The sequence below is a fragment of the Saccopteryx leptura genome, chromosome 1 (genome assembly GCF_036850995.1).
Source record: "Saccopteryx leptura isolate mSacLep1 chromosome 1, mSacLep1_pri_phased_curated, whole genome shotgun sequence".
Lineage (NCBI taxonomy): Eukaryota > Metazoa > Chordata > Mammalia > Chiroptera > Emballonuridae > Saccopteryx > Saccopteryx leptura.
The window spans coordinates 191,197,082-191,215,397 of NC_089503.1; the positions used below are offsets into that span (position 1 = coordinate 191,197,082).

At 39.3% G+C, this 18,316-nt stretch overlaps 1 protein-coding gene across 1 annotated transcript in view; it reads right to left on the reverse strand.

The window, feature by feature from the left end:
* The window catches only part of FMN2 (formin 2), a 386,045-nt gene that overhangs the window by 210,305 nt on the left and 157,424 nt on the right, over nt 1-18,316 (reverse strand). The window contains exon 7 of the mRNA XM_066383454.1: nt 5,521-5,608. Coding sequence (XP_066239551.1) covers nt 5,521-5,608 — 88 coding nt within the window. The remainder of the gene's footprint in view (nt 1-5,520; nt 5,609-18,316) is intronic.

Sequence of the window (18,316 nt, forward strand, 5' to 3'; positions counted from 1 at the left end):
CTGAGATACTCTACCCTATTCCCTCCTCAGAGTATGAGAATCCAGTGAAGGTTACAGCCAGGATATTTACAAAGCTTATCTGAGGCTTAGTCAGGGTGCAGCCATTGGCTGAGTTGGACTTCTAGTTGCCTGGTGCAGAATATAAAAGCAGCAGATTCCTACCTCTGGGTTGTGTTTGCATCAGTCGGGAGCAAACCTTTCAGATAAGAAATTGGTTATGTTGTAAAGTACCCAATCCACAATTCCACAGATTTTCGTAGAGGCACGTAGTCCAACTAAGTTTTTGAAAAGTTTTATTAAAGGAGGAAATTTATTAAATATGCCGGCCGCATATATCTTACATGGGGTCAGTCCCAAATCGTGTGTCTCATTAATATTCTAGGGGTTGGTTATATACTGTTACTTATTCATGGGCGGGGCAAAAGCCTGACATCACAGTGTAAGTCTATACCTTTTGTTTTCTACTATACAGATTAGGGGAAAGGATGAAGGTAGGGAAATGGGACACAATTCATTAGCAAGTTTATAACATCTGTCTATAGGATTCATAAAAAACGCTTCTACATTAAAACTTACAAGGCAGCATAATGATAAAAATGTTACTTTACTTACTAAAAGACATTTCTATAATTTTCTAATGTTCATTTGCTATTCCTTCTTCTAGAGATGCATACATTAACTACATGCTTCCAGGAGGGGAGAGGAAGTTTCCATGGAGACAAATGCCTGTAAATGGTCCACTAGTATAAGAAAAGGTTTAATTTAATCTTTTTATCCCTTCATCTGGCTAGCTATTCACCCATTTCCCCATAGGTATGGGAGAAGGTCAGAGAATCCAAGTCTCCTTTCTCTTTCTGCATTTACAACACAATGCCATCAGCCATCTTGGTTTTATGCTAATCATACAAGTACAGAGATCATTTACAAAATCTCTCTGTATGGCTAGCCCAAATCAATAAAATATTCTTTAAGCTTCCTAAAATATTAATATTAGTTCTATAGCCTTTGGTACCTTACAACAGTTAGAGTACCAGTAAAGACAGAGAGCTAGCCAACTTCAGGTGTACAAAGCAGGTTTTCCAAACTCTTTAGTTCCTGCTGGCCAAAAGACATTTTAAAATAAAGAGCTGTACATGAAGGAGAATTAGAGCAGAAAACTTCCATTTGATCTAGGGTTACTCTACTATGTGCCTGTGAAATTTCCACTTTGTGCTTGTTGCCTGCACACCATGATGAATAACACCGCCTCCTGTTCTCATCACAGGATGGATGATAGATTACATGGGTATGTGAGATTGTGGGGGTTAAAGCCGAGCCTCATAAAACTGAAATTCTTTCATCACTATTATTACCTACCAATATGGACCAGAGAGTTGTGAATATCATACTGACTCCTGAAATATGGACAAAATGTTGTGTAGAATTTTTAACAGAACTAAACTACAAAGCTGCAGAGTGCTCTCATACCAATATCCAGGAGATGATTTGAATTCATCTGTCCACTAAGAATAGTTTTAAATGTTGAATAAAAATATATTTTTCAAATGTCTTAAAGGCATCAAAGAACTCATATAATGGGAATCACCACGTTCATCGAAAGAGAGAGAGGGGTGAAAGAAGAAAAATGAGCTAGCTCAGAAACTGCTTTGTCCATGGGAGTATTTAGTATTTACCCTTCACCACAAATCTGAACTTCCTATTGACAGCTTCATGAGGCTGGGGCCAAATATAAAGCTCAGGGCCAACTAAAGTATAGACTCTACCGGTAGAGCGTCGGCCTGGCGTGCGGGGGACCCGGGTTCGATTCCCAGCTAGGGCACATAGGAGAAGCGCCCATTTGCTTCTCCACCCCCCCTCCTTCCTCTCTGTCTCTCTCTTCCCCTCCCGCAGCCAAGGCTCCACTGGAGCAAAGATGGCCCGGGTGCTGGGGATGGCTCCTTGGCCTCTGCCCCAGGCGCTAGAGTGGCTCTGGTTGCAAAAGAGCGACACCCCGGAGGGGCAGAGCATCGCCCCCTGGTGGGCAGAGCGTCGCCCCTGGTGGGCGTGCCGGGTGGATCCCAGTCAGGCACATGCGGGAGTCTGTCTGACTGTCTCTCCCCGTTTCAAGCTTCAGAAAAATACAAAAAAATAAAAATAAAAAAATAAAAAAAATAGACTCTAGACCGCCCTGACAATAAACTGGGACTTAGAGACAGACGTCAACTCATGCAACAGATGAGTAGTTAGTGCCTGAAGGGACCACTTGAACTTGATTTAAGGAGATCCTAAACCCCATAGAGCCCCAAGCCCCAGCACAAACTAGGCCAAATCCTGTCTGAAAGGCAACTTCATTCTAGTCCTGAAATTATTCTAAACCATTGGAGTGGAATTTTTCAAAGATGGCTCACCACACTTTCACCCTTCCTATTGAAAAACTGTTATAACTGGCATAATAATTTAAAAGTTACCAGGCATATTCACAACTGCATTCCAGCAACTCAGGCTTTTGTTGTAACCTTTGTATGTGCGCGCGCGTGTGCGCGCACATACACACACATACAGCTTAATTATTTGGAGTTGCCTTGCTTACATTTGCCACAATACCAAACAATCAAGATACTAATCCTTTCACTATATGTGACACTGAGGACTCTACCTTTGCTATCGTGGGAAATAACTTGTGTGCCCCTTCGAGTCTGAGTGTGACATGGTGCCCAGTGGGTATGGTGACAAGACCACAATTAGACCTTTGGCAACTATCATCCAAACCTTCCACACTAATGACTCTAACAGGGCACTTTAAAATAGAAGCATTATAAAGCCAATTCAACTCTAAGCTTTTCTTAAGTTTTAATGGGGAAGAAGAGAAAGAGAAAAAGTAATTCCTGCTTCTTTTTTAAAAAAACTCGATATTCCATATACCTTGTTTGAGAGATACTAAAGCTGGTTGTAGGAAAAGCACAATCTTGAAAAAAGCAGCTCATCTGAATGCAAAGAACAGACGGCTGGTGAAAGGTACTGGGTGCACATTCAGTCTGATCCACTAGTGAGCTGCGTGACCTTGACAAAGAAACTTGACCATTGAAAGGTCTCAGTTTGCCCTTCTGTAAGAGGACACTGAAGGTCTGGATAAATTCTGTGGCTGCTTCTACCTCCAGAATCAATGATGTTTATTGCCCTTGTGGATGCATATACTAATACAGGTCGAGTTTATTCAAGAGGCCACAAGTGGTTCACACATGTAAACCATGGTTCCAGACAACAGACTGAAGCAGAATGAGACTTGATCCACTGAAAGGCACACTGCTGGCTTCTTCAGACCTTTAAAGCAACCATTTTTTAGAAAACCGTGTGCAGGGTTTCAAAGTAACTCAAGCTTTATATTCTAATAGGATCAAGTCGATGCATAATTCTGTGTGACCCTGCCACTATTGACATTCATGCTCTGTTATTGTTAGCCTTGCATGTTAAGCTAGCAAATTTTTTCAATGAACTCTCACTAGCTTTACTACAGATACAGATGTTAGGCGGACTCCTTTGTTCATAAGGTTCTCATTATTAACTCAACCTGGGTTAAATATTTGACTAAAGGAAAGAACCATATCATTATTTTCAGATTTCATTCTATGACTTAACTGGGCTGCATCTGCCAGCTTTAGAAACACCAAGTACTTCTCGGTGCCAGACTTGGAGTTCTGTCCTATGACTACTAACCCCAATGCTTCAGCCTGAGGAAGTTGCCACACCAGCAAAACAGTACAATAAAAACTTAAATTATGATTAAGAGTTACTCATCAATTGACAAGGCATAGCAAGCTTGTGCTATTTATGAATTATTCCACACAATATTTTAAGCCTAACAAATAGAATCCACATCCATAAAGCTAGAGTCAGTTAACTGTTTTCATGATTTATAAGGTCTGTGTTATACTTGAAACCATATTTCTTTAATAGGTGAACTGGCATTCTGTTGGATATTTCAATCTACTTTAAATCTATTCTGAGGCTCTGGAAGGCTTAAGGGGCATTCTGAATATAAATTTAATTCCTCTATTCACCTTTGGGCAATATCTCTCAGCATAAATGTGATCAGAGGATGAGGTATAAGAATGTCTGTCAATTGTAGGGTAAAATTCAAATATTAAAATATTGACACTAAAGCTACTTAGAACATGTTAAAAATCACTCTGATTCCAACAGTAAAAAATATTGTATATGTCTGCCTAAAGACATAAATTAAAACAACAACATAAAAGAAATAACAAAAGGTCATGATTTTACTGCTTCCACCTGTCTGGACCATGAACAATAATATAAGTAGGTAAGAATGCTTTGAAACTATCTTTGATGGTTATTAGAAAAAATATATAATTCAATCCATCTATCTGTAGAAAAGCCCAGTTGTATACACTGTAGTCGTCCCAAATAACTGAAATAAGATAGACCAGTTCTCCACCCCACAAAGTTATATGTAATAATTTGCATTAGTGATTCTTTAAGCATCTCACAGTATCTTGGAACATTCCATTACCCTTCCAATGCTTCAAAGATATCTGAGACAAATGATCATTCAGCATCTTGAACAGTTGTGATTTTTCATGTCATCACTTAATGCAGCAGTCTTGGAGTTGACTTCTTGAATCATCAGAACTTTTGTAAAACAACAACAACCGAAACAAGCTTCCTTGCCAAGTGACTCTTACACAGCTTGAGGCTGATCTGTCTTAAAATTGTAAGTTTACTTTCTTTACTTTATGGTAGCTCATCCAACACTTGAGACTCAAGTCTCAATACATTTTTCTCTCCTGTGGCCTATCTTCTCCAGGTATTTTCAATGGCTGAGACATACCCCACTATCCCCAGGTCTCACTACTGCTTATCAATCACTCTCTGATCATGGCATCCAGAAATAAATACCTCAGATAAGTTCTAAATAGTCACAAGGCACAATGAGGTTAGCACTTCTAATGAATTAAAATTTCAATATTGATTAATGCAGACTAAATATGTTACAGGAGAATCAGGCTCTCAGCAAGACACAGAAATAACAGAAAAGTCACATTAATAGTATATCTTCTACCAGGCAGTGGCACAGTGGATAGAGCATCAAACTGGGATGCAGAGGACCCAGGTTCAAAACCCTGAGGTTGCTGGCTTTAGCATAGGCTCATCTGGTTTGAGCATGGCTGACCAGCTTGAGCCCAAGGTCACTGGCTTGAGCAAGGGGTCACTTAGTCTGCTGTAGCCCCCCGGTCAAGGCACATATGAGAAAGCAATCAATGAACAACTAAGGTGCTGCAACAAAGAACTGATCCTTCTTATTCCTCTCCCTTCCTGTCTGTCTGTCCCGATCCGGCTCTCTCTGTCACAAAAAATAACCAAAAAACCCCCCAAAACAAATAATAAATCTTCCAGTAACAAGCATGAGAGAAAGTCTGGTAGCACTTAACCTCTAGGTTTAAAATAATTTTATCACCAAACATTATACTCTTCAGCCTAAATATCAGTCTTCAAAAACTGAATTTTTACTTTTCTACTTACCATGTTGTATGTCTTTCATATCTAAATGAAGGCTAGACATTAATATTCCAACGGCTTGTGATCTTTTGTTGCTTAATAACTTGACAACCTGCTCAAGAAAGAAAAGGGGGAAATGTTAATTTGAACTCCAATGATAGGCTTAATAACATGTTATTTTTAATCTTAAACAAACAACAAATAAAATCATTGTTTAAAGCAGTGGTAGTCAACCTGGTCCCTACTGCCCACTAGTGGGCGTTCCAGCTTTCATGGTGGGCGGTAGTGGAGCAACCAAAGTATAAATAAAAAGATAGATTTAACTATAGTAAGTTGTTTTACAAAGATTTATTCTGCCAAACTTAGTGAAAATCCGACATAAAGTACTTGGTAAGTAATTATTATTATATGCTTTAACTTGCTGTAACTCTGCTTTATAAATTTTATAAAGTAAAGTTACTTTCCTACTTTATAAATCACCATTACTGTGGAACCAGTGGGTGGTTATAAAATCTTACTACTAACAGAGATTCAAAAGTGGGCAGTAGGTACAAAAAGGTTGACTACCCCTGGTTTAAGGTATTCAAAATGGTTTGCAAAGAGCTCTGGGATTTTATATCATCAAACTTTGAAATGTACCATCTTTCCCTCCACATTCACCACCACCCTTAGTGGCTTCTTTTAAGAGCCCAATCTGTCAACAAGTAAAATTTCTAATAGCTTAGGACAACAGTTGGGGTGTCTGTAAAATAACAATTACACGTTTGACAATTTGCAGCCTGAGATTTAGAAAATGTTCCTTTTTTCATGTGGAGTCTTGAACTGGTGAACAAGGACAAAATGCAATACATACAGAGAGAACCTGTTCGATTAGATCAGTTTGACCACAAAATAGAAAATGTGCTTTTATTCAGTTTTTTTTAGAAAACTCCCTATTTTACCAGCAGGCCCTCCACCTCTGTATTTGGCCAACATTCTAACTAATCAATAGAGGGATATGAGTATCACATCCAAAGGGCTGTGGGACACAATCTCTACTCTGGCCTTCCAGAGGATTCTGGAGAGTCACACAGCCCTGCAAAGTTTTTGAAAACAGAGCTGGGCATGCTGCTATTGAACAGACATGTTTAAACTATATTTTCCAAACACTAACACACCACTGATAAATCCTGCTTATGGAACTATTATCCCGTGTCCCATTCTCACGAAGGGTAACAATTTCTATTCACTCTCAGCATTTTGTTATAAACCCACTTAGAAAAACACTGGAGAAAAGGGAACAATGTTATGGTTTAATTATCAGGAGTGATGGGTTGCTCTAACAGCTATCACATATGTTGACCTTGTCCTTCCTTTTGGTTTAAGTTGGGTCACTCAGGAAACTAATAAAATAATCGTGCCCAGCTGTCACACAAATTTCAAAATACAACAATATTCCTAACACCAATAATAGCATCCTGGTTCCCTGGCAGGAATGGGGGTAAAGAATAAAGCAACACACTCTCAGAAGGAGAAAGGCTTTTCTTTCTGAAAGCCTCCTGTGAAAGGGACAATACCCCACAAGAGGTCATGCTTCCTCAAAAGGAAATATATATATTATTTTGATTCTCAATTAGCTCATTAAACATATTATTAATCTCAAATAGAAATAGTTTAGAACTTGAATATGAATCAATTCATATGCCTAGTATTTCTATCGATAGTGTTATCTTTTTTTTTTTTTTTTTGTATTTTTTCTGAAGCTGGAAACGGGGAAAGACAGTCAGACAGACTCCCGCAAGCGCCCGACCGGGATCCACCTGGCACGCCCACCAGGGGGTGACGCTCTGCCCACCTGGGGGCGACGCTCTGCCCACCAGGGGGCGATGCTCTGCCCCTCCGGGGCTTCGCTTTGTTGCGACCAGAGCCACTCCAGCGCCTGGGGCAGAGACCAAGGAGCCATCCCCAGCACCCGGGCCATCTTTGCTCCAATGGAGCCTTGGCTGTGGGAGGGGAAGAGAGAGACAGAGAGGAAGGAGAGGGGGAGGGGTGGAGAAGCAGATGGGCGCTTCTCCTGTGTGCCCTGGCCAGGAATCGAACCCGGGACTTCTGCACGCCAGGCCGACGCTCTACCACTGAGCCAACCGGCCAGGGTTAATAGTGATATCTTTTTGAGAAGTGGAAGGAAGGAAGGAAGGAAGGAAGGAAGGAAGGAAGGAAGGAAGGAAGGAAGGAAGGGGAAGGAGGGAGGGAGGGAAGAAAGGAGGGAGGGAGAGAGGGAGGAAAGGAAAGGAAAAGAGAGAGGGAAGGGGAAGGGGAAGGGGAAGGGAAGGGAAGGGAAGGGAAGGGAAGGGAAGGGAAGGGAAGGGAAGGGAAGGGAAGGGAAGGGAAGGGAAGGGAAGGGAAGGGAAGGGAAGGAAACAGTATCAGAAAAACAGAAGGCACATATTTTGTCCTAAAGACACTTTCTAACTTCAGATAAATTCAGTCTGGGTCCCATCTGTGTAACTCTGACTGCTTTTCCTAAATTTCTATAATCTTCTGGTTCCCAAACACAATGGGCTAGTTTGAACCCAGATGTCGTTTGACCTTCCTGCAGGGCCAACATGTTGATCGCACCTTCAGAGAAACTGCCCTGGGGAGCCTGCCAGTCCTTCTTAGGATGTTGTAAACAGAATTACTACTCTGATTTCACATTATTTATCGGCATATTCCAGAGTTCTGTTCTCATCACTTTCTTCTCTTCATTTTATGACCTCTAATTCTATCATTTCTCTTTTAAACAGAGACATGCCTGGAAACTGCTAAGTATATTACTTCCCTGAGATATCTCCACTGAAATTACCCATATATACCTCTATTGGACATGTCTAAACAAGTGTTGGAGAGGAAGTGGAGAAAAAGGAACCCTCATTCACCACTGGTGAGAATGTAAATTAATATAACCATTATGGAAGAAAATATGATGGTTCCTCAAAAAATTAAGAATAGAACTACCATATGACCCAGCAATCCCTCTAATGAGTATCTACCCAACTTCTCATTACTGAACTTAATTAAATAAGATAATTAATCATTTTTCCTTCCACTCATGTAATTTCCTAATAAATTCTGACCCTTATTAGTTCAGAGTCATTTTTCAGTGGCTGCAAACAATTTTTCATGATCTTTGCTGGCATCCTATATGACCAATCACAGATCTGCTTTGGACAGAGGCAATATTGGGCCATGGAAGAGAATAAAATCATATATACGTCCCCAGACAAAATTCTCAGGATCCTGATAAAGTTAATATAGTTATGCTGCTTAAATATAAATGTTTAAAATAAACATTACTAATTTTTGGCCTGAAAGATCACTGCATTAAGGGGATATCCTCAGTCTATTTCCACTACCATATTTCCCCATGTATAAGACACACCCATTTTTGAAAAATGTGGGGTCTAAAAACTGGGTGCATCTTATACAGTAGTTGTAGTTTTTTTGCATTTCCAGCTTATTCGCATTTGTTTTCACACTCATTGTTGAAGACAGTGAATCGTCATCAGACACAGATGAGGACAAGCTAATAGATGGGAGTTTTGACAGTGATGAGGAGTTGTATGAATTTTATGATAAATAAAACTTGAGTTTGATAATTTTATGTAATACATTCTTTTAAAAAATTTCAGGCCCCAAAATTAAGGTGCATCTTATACATGGGAGTATCTTATACATGGGGAAATATGGTGTGTGTGTGTGTATATATATATATATATTTTTTTTTAAGTTATTCATTTAGTTTATAAACTAAACCAGTACTAGGAACTCAAAGTAGAAGTATGATGACAGAAGCATCAAGAATTTTGAGAATGTGTTCACATGAAGATCATTAAATATTCATTTATCTTTCTATTTATCTTGAGCCCCCATTACCTGATTGGCTATACACAGAAATTTCTAATAATTGGAGTCCCAGGACAGAATACAATAATTAAATTAATAGATACTGCAAAAGTTTAAGATTCAGCACAACTTGCATTAGAAATACTGAAAACTAGCAATATTCATTAATTTGAGTTTTGGTTTCTTTCTCAACTTCAACCACCATTCTGTGAAAATACACAGACACTAGGGCAAAGTACTTCTCCAGGCACAAGGGAAAGGACTTAGGTGCTATAGACTGAATGTCTGCGTCACCCAAAATGAATACGTTGAGACTTCATGCCCAACATATTGATATTTGGAGGTAGAGCCCTCATGAATGAGATTAGCATACTTATAAAGAGGCCCCAAAGAGACCCCTCACCCCATCCAGACTATGAGAGAACACAGCAAAAAGACAGCTAGCTGTCTGTGGACCAGGAAGAGGGCCCTCCCCAGACACTGAATTTGCTGACGCCTTGATCTTGGACATATCAGTCTCCATACTGTGAGAAATAAATCTTTGTTGTTCATAAACCACCAAGTCTAAGGTGTTCTGAGATAGCACCCTGAACAGATGAAGACACTGGGGAAATAAGTCCAGAATGATAATGAAGACTTTAACCCAAAATCTACCTACCGATAATTCCCCATGTCTTTCTCTATGGCCCCAGGGCTAAAGATAGAAGCAGAACCTTGATGAGACTGAGGGTCCCAGTGGTCCCCAGTTCAAAGACCTTTTGCTTTGCTACCTCTGGCCAATAGCATCCTGGCAGAACCTCAGATTCAATATTAAAATGCCTTTTAAAACGACTTTAAATTATATTCAATAGATTATCCACCTAAAATGTCAGAAAAAAAATTATTAATGTGAGGAAACCAAAGCAAGGTGATGTAGAACAACACATTTAGAAAAAAATTCAATAGCTTTTTACCTTAAAGAAAAACAAATTAAAAGCAGAGATTTTTATCGTCTTAGGTAAACTATTCCTTTTAACCTCTGAATAAATAATATAGAAAAAAGAATTACGCCCTGGCCGGTTGGCTCAGCGGTAGAGCATCGGCCTAGCGTGCGGAGGACCTGGGTTCGATTCCCGGCCAGGGCACACAGGAGAAGCGCCCATTTGCTTCTCCACCCCTCCGCCGCGCCTTCCTCTCTGTCTCTCTCTTCCCCTCCCGCAGCCAAGGCTCCATTGGAGCAAAGATGGCCCGGGCACTGGGGATGGCTCTGTGGCCTCTGCCTCAGGCGCTAGAGTGGCTCTGGTCGCAACATGGCGACGCCCAGGATGGGCAGAGCATCGCCCCCTGGTGGGCAGAGCGTCGCCCCATGGTGGGCGTGCCGGGTGGATCCCGGTCGGGCGCATGCGGGAGTCTGTCTGACTGTCTCTCCCTGTTTCCAGCTTCAGGAAAAAAAAAAAAAAAAGAAAAAGAAAAAAGAACTAAAGGGTAAAAAAAAATTAAACAATTATTACCCCTTCACATATGTGTATTAATTTTTTTTAATTTTACAAAATTCATCACAATGATAACATCAGGGGATAAGCCAACCATGACATAAAATGAAATAAATATCTTTTTTTTTACAAGGTAATATCTAAATCTAGTGGAACAGCATAATGATAATGCCTCTCTTCCACCAAGACCAATTTTCCTCAAGTGTCAGCCTCAAAACCATAAAAACAGAGTGGATAGTGAAGCCATTATCAACTTACCGGAAGAAAAATTAGTAAAATTTAAAAGTAAGAAAGCTTTGATGTTCACACATCTGCTTACCAGTAATTTTAAATATAATCAGGAAAACTTAGGTCACTATGGAAAAAGCCAAGTACTTTGGGGAGGAAAGAAAAGCTGTGAGACCCCATTTACTTGCATTACTGCCTAATAGTAAAAAATTAAAACAATATAATACTAATTCACTAAACATGCCCTATTAGAATTGGTGCCCAGTGTAAATCCCACAGATAAAATTAGGATAAGATCCTTAATAAACTCCGAAATGTTAGACTACAGACTAGTGACAACATTAACATAAACAAAGAACAAAAGGTAGTACTAATGAATTCTCTAAAACTGAGCTGTCCAGTACTGAACAGAACACTTGAAATATGCAGACTTAAAAATTTGGCTTTTGTTAGAGAATCCCAAATAGCACATTAATTATTTTTTATGTTGATTGTATGTTACAATGACAACATATTAAATATTCTATATTAAATATATCAACATTCATTTTACCTGTTTCCTTATACTATGTTATGCAGGTACTAAAAATTTTTAAATTTACATATGTGACTTTCACGATATTTCTATTGGGCATCACAAGAAGATCTAACTGGCCCTGCCCAGTTGGCTCAGTGGTAGAGCGTCAGCCTGGAGTGCAGGAGTCCTGGGTTCGATTCCCAGCTAGGGCACACAGGAGAAGCGCCCATCTGCTTCTCCACCCCTCTCCCTCTCCTTCCTCTCTGTCTCTCTCTTCCCCTCCCACAGCCAAGGCTCCATTGGAGCAAAGTTGGCCCAGGCGCTGAGGATGGCTCTATGGCCTCTGCCTCAGGCGCTAGAATAGCTCTGGTTGCAGCAGAGTGATGCTCCAGATGGGCAGAGCATCGCCCCCTGATGGGCATGCCGGGTGGATCCCAGTCGGGCACATGCGGGAGTCTGTCTGTCTGCCTCCTGGTTTCCGACTTCAGAAAAATACAAAAAAAACACAAACAAACAAACAAAAAAAACAAAAAGATCTAACAACTTCAAACAAATGATCAAATCCATTTAACGTAGATGTAGATGTCTTTTTTCTTAAGATTTTATTTATTGATTTTAGAGAGAGGAGAGTGAGAGAGAGAGAGAGAAGGAGGGGCCAGTGAGATGCATTTGCTTCTCATATGTGCCTCGACTGGGCAAGCCTCAGGTTTCAAACTGGCAACCTTGGCATTCCCCATTGATGCTTTATCCACTGCGCTACCACAGGTCAGGCGACTTCCTCTTTGTTTTTAAATTCAAAAATAAAAAAGATAAAGGTGGCATCTATGTCAGTCTCCTTGGCTATTCAGTGGGTCTCACATACAGGTCATTAAAACAAAACAACTGACATGCCAATTTGTCCACTATCAGCATAAGCAAAACATATTGGAAGTGTACTCAGAGGGACGATGTAATGCAGATACCAGAAACTGAAGCCCCTGAGTGAGTTTAGACAGATTCTTCTTTTTTACCACATGACAATATGCCAGAGAATTAAAATACTACACATTCAAAATCTTCTCCTATTAGACTGAAATTGAACTTTTCTATTACTTATATGTGGTTTATCCTACCTGCTGATTACAAAAACTAACATAAAAAAAGCTAATCAGAAACTAAAATAATGTCTTTTATATTTCTGTTTATGGAAATCGTTCTTGATCTTTTTGTGTCAATTTTGGCATCAAAATAGTGAAAAGTAAGTAATCCATCATAACATCATCCCTCAGGCACACCACCAAAAACAGTTTTGTGGCCATCTTGCCATATCTTTACTAAACCCAACCCTTACTTTATGAAATTGTCTTCTAATAAACAATTTCCTCTGTAACAGATCAAACTCCCTGTGTAGACTGTCCCATTTGATCTGACAATCTGCATGGAGCTTAATGTGGTCAAGCTATATATTTTAGCTCCATTTTTTTGTCTGGTACAACAGTTTTCTCTCCTCATACATATTCATTGGCCCCTATTTTTTTCTTTTTGTCTTAACTTTTCATTCTTTCTACGACACCATTTCATCCATTTCTCTTCCTGCCTCGGGAAGCAATATTTTTCAGTGTCTTTAGATAGTTATTTTTCCCATTAGTTCCCTGAGTTATTTCTCTTCCACTTCTTCCCACAAAACCTATAAGCAGTGCCTCTTGTTTTCATCTATTTATTTATTCATTTGCTTTTTTCTATAGTCTAACAAGTACACCCATAGCCTTTTAAGGGCTTCATATATTTATATTGCATGGATAGCTTGCAGTTCTGAGCCACTATTCTGAGTTTGAACCTGGGACCTCAGCATTCCAGCTCCATGCTCTATCTCCTGCACCACCACCAGTCAGGCAAACTGTCCATCTTTTGTAAATCACAGTAAAGGCATCCAAACCAATATTTTAACTATACATTCACTACACACAGGCATTAGGCATTGGGGTAAATGCACAAAAGATCAAAAAGACAAAAGAACACATCATCATCTCTCTAACCAACTCTATTCACAGCTCCTTCATCTCAGTCGGATACCATCGCCCCAGCCATTGGTATGGAAACCTTTGATTCATTCCTCCTCATCACTTGCCATTTCTAGTCACTCAACAAGTTCTACTCATGTTTTTTTATCTTCCCTTCTTCTCTTTGATGACCATCACCCTAGTGCAAGTTCTTATCACCTTCTGGGTTGCAGGAGCCTTCTGCCTTCCAGTGCTATTCTTGGACCAATGTTCTGTAAATATTGTTTTCATCTGGTCATTCCTCTCTAACAAACTTTTAATGGCCCCTTATTTTTCTCCTCTATTTTTTACTGTCACAGGGATAAACTCTGACACTCCCTGGACAAGAACATTCAAGTATCATTCCTCTGGGATGCTTTTCCTGAACATACACCCCCCACCTCCCACATGAGTCTTATCAGGGCTGACTTAAGATCCTCTTCTTATGACTCTACATGGTCCAACTATAATATGCACACTATAAAATAACTGTTGGGCTAATTCTCACTAAAATACAAGCACCTCTAGAGAAAGGCTAGTTTGTTGTGCACTCCAGTCCCTAGCACAATGATGGGTACATTGCAGGTATTCAGTAAATATCTGCAGAATAAGTGAATCTTGTCTCAATCACTTTGCCCACCTCAGAACCCTCTCTCCCCCACATAACTTTCAAGAACTGATTCCACCCTTGGTTAAATATCAGAATCACCTGGTAGCTTCTTAAATAAAGATTCCTACTCTCCACTCTGAAAAGTAAATTTTCTCTAGGATGGAGTCCACTTCACATCTAATGATACAGACTTAAGAATCACTGAAAAAGAAATATTCACATGACTAAGCTGTAATTATTATTGTTATTATGATTGTTTTTCTTGAGACAAAAGAAGGGAGAGAGAGATAGGAACACAGAGCTGCTCCTGTATGTCCCCTGACTGGGGAATCGTACTGGCAACCTCCACACTCTAGGATGATGCTCCAACCAACCAAGCTATCCAGCCAGGGCTAAGCTATAATTTTTACAACTAAACTCAAGTCAAGAACAAAAAGGTAAGAATTTATATATAAGTGTCTCAGTAATGTCAAGACATAGTAGAAAGCTGATATGAACTCCATGTATTATGTAATTAACCCAAACCGCATTTAAATAATCAGTCAACAATGTTTTTTTATTAATTCAGAACATTAGGGAAGATATGTATGCCTTTTATTTGTCACAAGGAATACAAGATAATTATGTTAATGTATCAAAGGGCTTCACATTAAATATGCAATAAACAGATAACTTGAAGTTCCTTGCAGATTCTTATGACCTAGTAAAATCATGCACTAAAGAGAGAAACTAAACAGCCTGCTCATGGTCTTTAGACAGAATCACAACAAGGGTTCTGTTTCCTCATGCTCTGTCATGGAGAGCACATTGCTTTCCTCTGAGTTGGCTTGGCACACCCAGTCATGCTGGAAATGGAATATTAGATTAGCAGGCTAAGTGGCCAGCTACAACAAGGCAAATCTTCCTCTGAGAAAGATAAGGAAAAAAGAGTTGGTTATAGAGACCAGGTAGAGGTAAATCCCAAAGCAGAATCATACACTGTAAAAATTGATGTTTCTCACACAGATATTAGAGCACAAGGCAGTTTATCACACAGTGCACAATGCACTCAAGGAGCAACAGATGCAAAAAGCAACCAAGAGTACCCTCATGGGAAAGTAACAGGAGAATATGAGCAAATATAAAAAGTAAAATAGAACTAAACAAGAGGTTTAGGATTGCAAGAGCAATCTGAGAGGTTATAATTCTCAGACTCAGAATTTCCAATGATTTGACTATGTGGAGGTAAGAGATGTATATTTCAGCCCATGTTTTTGTCTAAATTAGCAGCTATGTAACTTTAGACAAGTTCTTTAACAAATGGATCTCAATTTCCCTATTTATAGAATATAGTTAATAATCCATACACAATATTCCCATAACATGAAACAATCAAATGTGTAATGTGAAATTAATTTCCAAATAAAAAAACACCTTGCAAATACAAGCTGTTGTTGTTAATTTGTAATCCAATAACTGCAGTTATGTTTTATAATGCCATATAAAAATGAGAGCCATGGACATAGATAAAAGTGAAGTGGTTTTTAGGAAAAGGAGGTTGAGGAGATGGGGGTGAGGGGGAGGGGGGTAAAAAGAAACAAATATATGGTGGCAAAAAATTATCTGACTTTGGGTGATGGGAACACAACACAATCATCAGTTTAAATGTACAGAGATGTTTACCTGGAACCTATGTACTCTTATTGATCAATGTCACCCCACTTAATTTAATTTTCTAGATAAAAATTTTTTAAAAGTACCTAAGCTTATTCCAATAAGAGGAAGACAAGCCACAATAGAAAGTGATAAGGAAGAAACCAAATAAAGTTTGGTAAACTACAGGCGTCCCCCAACTACGGCCTGCGGGCCGCAATGCAGCCCCCTGAGGCCATTTATCCAGCCCTCACTGCACTTCTGGAAGGGGCACCTCTTTCATTAGTGGTCAGTGAGAGGACCACTGTATTTGGCAGCTCTCCAATGGTCTGAGGGACAGTGAATTGGCCCCCTGTGTAAAAAGTTTGGAGACCCCTGCTAGAATGAAGGGAGAATAACCCACACAATGATTAATCCCCACCATGTAGCAAATTTACAAAGTTCTGATTATCTAATATCTCTTTAGACGTATATACTGTTGCTCATACCACATATTTAATTTGGATTGAAATATTTTTTCCTCTGGAAATTTATGCTCATCTCTAGATTTTTGATCCAATGAGAATCAGGAACCAAGAGCTTTCTTAGTATACAGCCTGATACTAGTTCATGAAAACAGCAAACATCTTCAATCTTAACTAGTCTACACACAAAAGTAAAGAATGCTTACATGGGATTTTACAGAGCAACAGGTTATCAGGGTTTTGTTTTTGTTTTTTAATTTGGTCTACCCACCCAAGAAAGGAGGATTGCAGTCTTATTTACACTATTACCTTCTCCTGTTCCAATTAATGTTAAGCCTCAGGGTAGGGTGGCCAGTTTCACAGGCATCTAACTACATTCCAAATTGGATCACAATCTCAGGACTATCTGGTTGGCACGAGACAAGCCTGCCTACTTGGGCAGCCTCAACACAATCTGGGAAACAAAACGTAGTTTGCTGATTGGTGAGGTATCTCTTATTGATTAAGAAGTTAGAAGTCAATCTTGGAAATAAAACGTAGTCTATTCTGACAAGGTTTGCCTGCTTCTTAGCTTGGTCCCCAAAAAGCCTCTTGGCATAGGTGGGAACTACTTGCTTTGCCAGGCCTGCCTTTGAGTCTGAGTTCCCTTCAGAAGGAGACTGACAGGTGTGGGATGTGGTCAGGTACCAGGAAGAGCTTGCGCGCATGCACTTCCCCAGTCTGTCAATCTTCATACAAATTTTAGACTTCAGTTTATAAAGCTGTGTCTCTTGGTTCTAATATAATCTGAGTGCTGTTCTTCAACTCAAGGGCTTAACTATTTTAACCTCTCCCGGTACCATCCTCTTGGTTCCTGCTTTTATTCTCATTTAGTCCAAGATCTTGACACTGGTTTTCTGGTCCCATACCCTAGGTTGTTCACACTACGTATTAGACACATGAACTTCAAGTAAGTGCAAGGAAGTCTGCAGGATATTTTATCACCAAATAAAAACTATCCATCAGGCTCTCCTTTATTTCTTGATAATAAATGATTTAGATATCAAACATGTCTATAGACTATGGACATCAGTAATTCTGATGAGTGATGTTAATTATCTGAAAAGATGGGATACAAATAAAATAATAGGGTTACTGATGACCCCAAATGAATAAGACTCTTATTGTGGCCATTTTCACATTTGTTATTATTATTTTATGACAACTATGTTTTGTTTATTATTGTTGTATAACTATACTTGGTATATAATAAAAAAATCCAATTATAATATTGATTCTTGATATTGCTGCATAAAGTCCAATGCAGTAGTGACTATTACTGCCTATATTTTACAGTTAAAGTGATTTGTTCAAGGTCACATACTGATCAAGTTCACACTCTGAGCCACTCACCTGAACCACTTCTAACCTTCAGTATGAAGAGCACACTCCTGCCAAGGACATTCACACACTCTGCCTCATTTTCCCTCAACGTATTCCTCAATACTCTTTTATCATATACAATTTAAGCCAGATATAACATAAAGAGAATACATTTATTTTTCAAATTGTTTCCCAAAACAAACCTTAGACTGAAATCCCTTTCTGAATATTCTGCCTTCTCTCTAATGCAATTTCAGCAAAAATATGAAAAATAAACCAAAACCAAATAGTTCCTTTCCTCTGTAGTTACAAGACAACAAAATATCAGTGGTTAATTTAGATTGAAAAATACCAGTGTTACAATGAAGAAATGAAATATTCAGGAAATGAATGGCCACCTAGCATAAGTTTATGGAACAGAATTGCATAACAAACTTTTAGTTATTCAGGGAATGGTTATTCGGTTTGTGGCCCAGGTCCGGCACTCTGCTTTTCCTCCTGTCCTTTAGCCATGAGCATGATGTTACTTTTTGGCTCTTCTATAGAGACAAGCTTGAATTCTGGCTCTCTCCACTGAATATCATGGCGCTTTTAGCACTGTGAAGAGATACAAGGGTGAAAATTGCATTTGATCCTACCCCTCGGAGGAACAC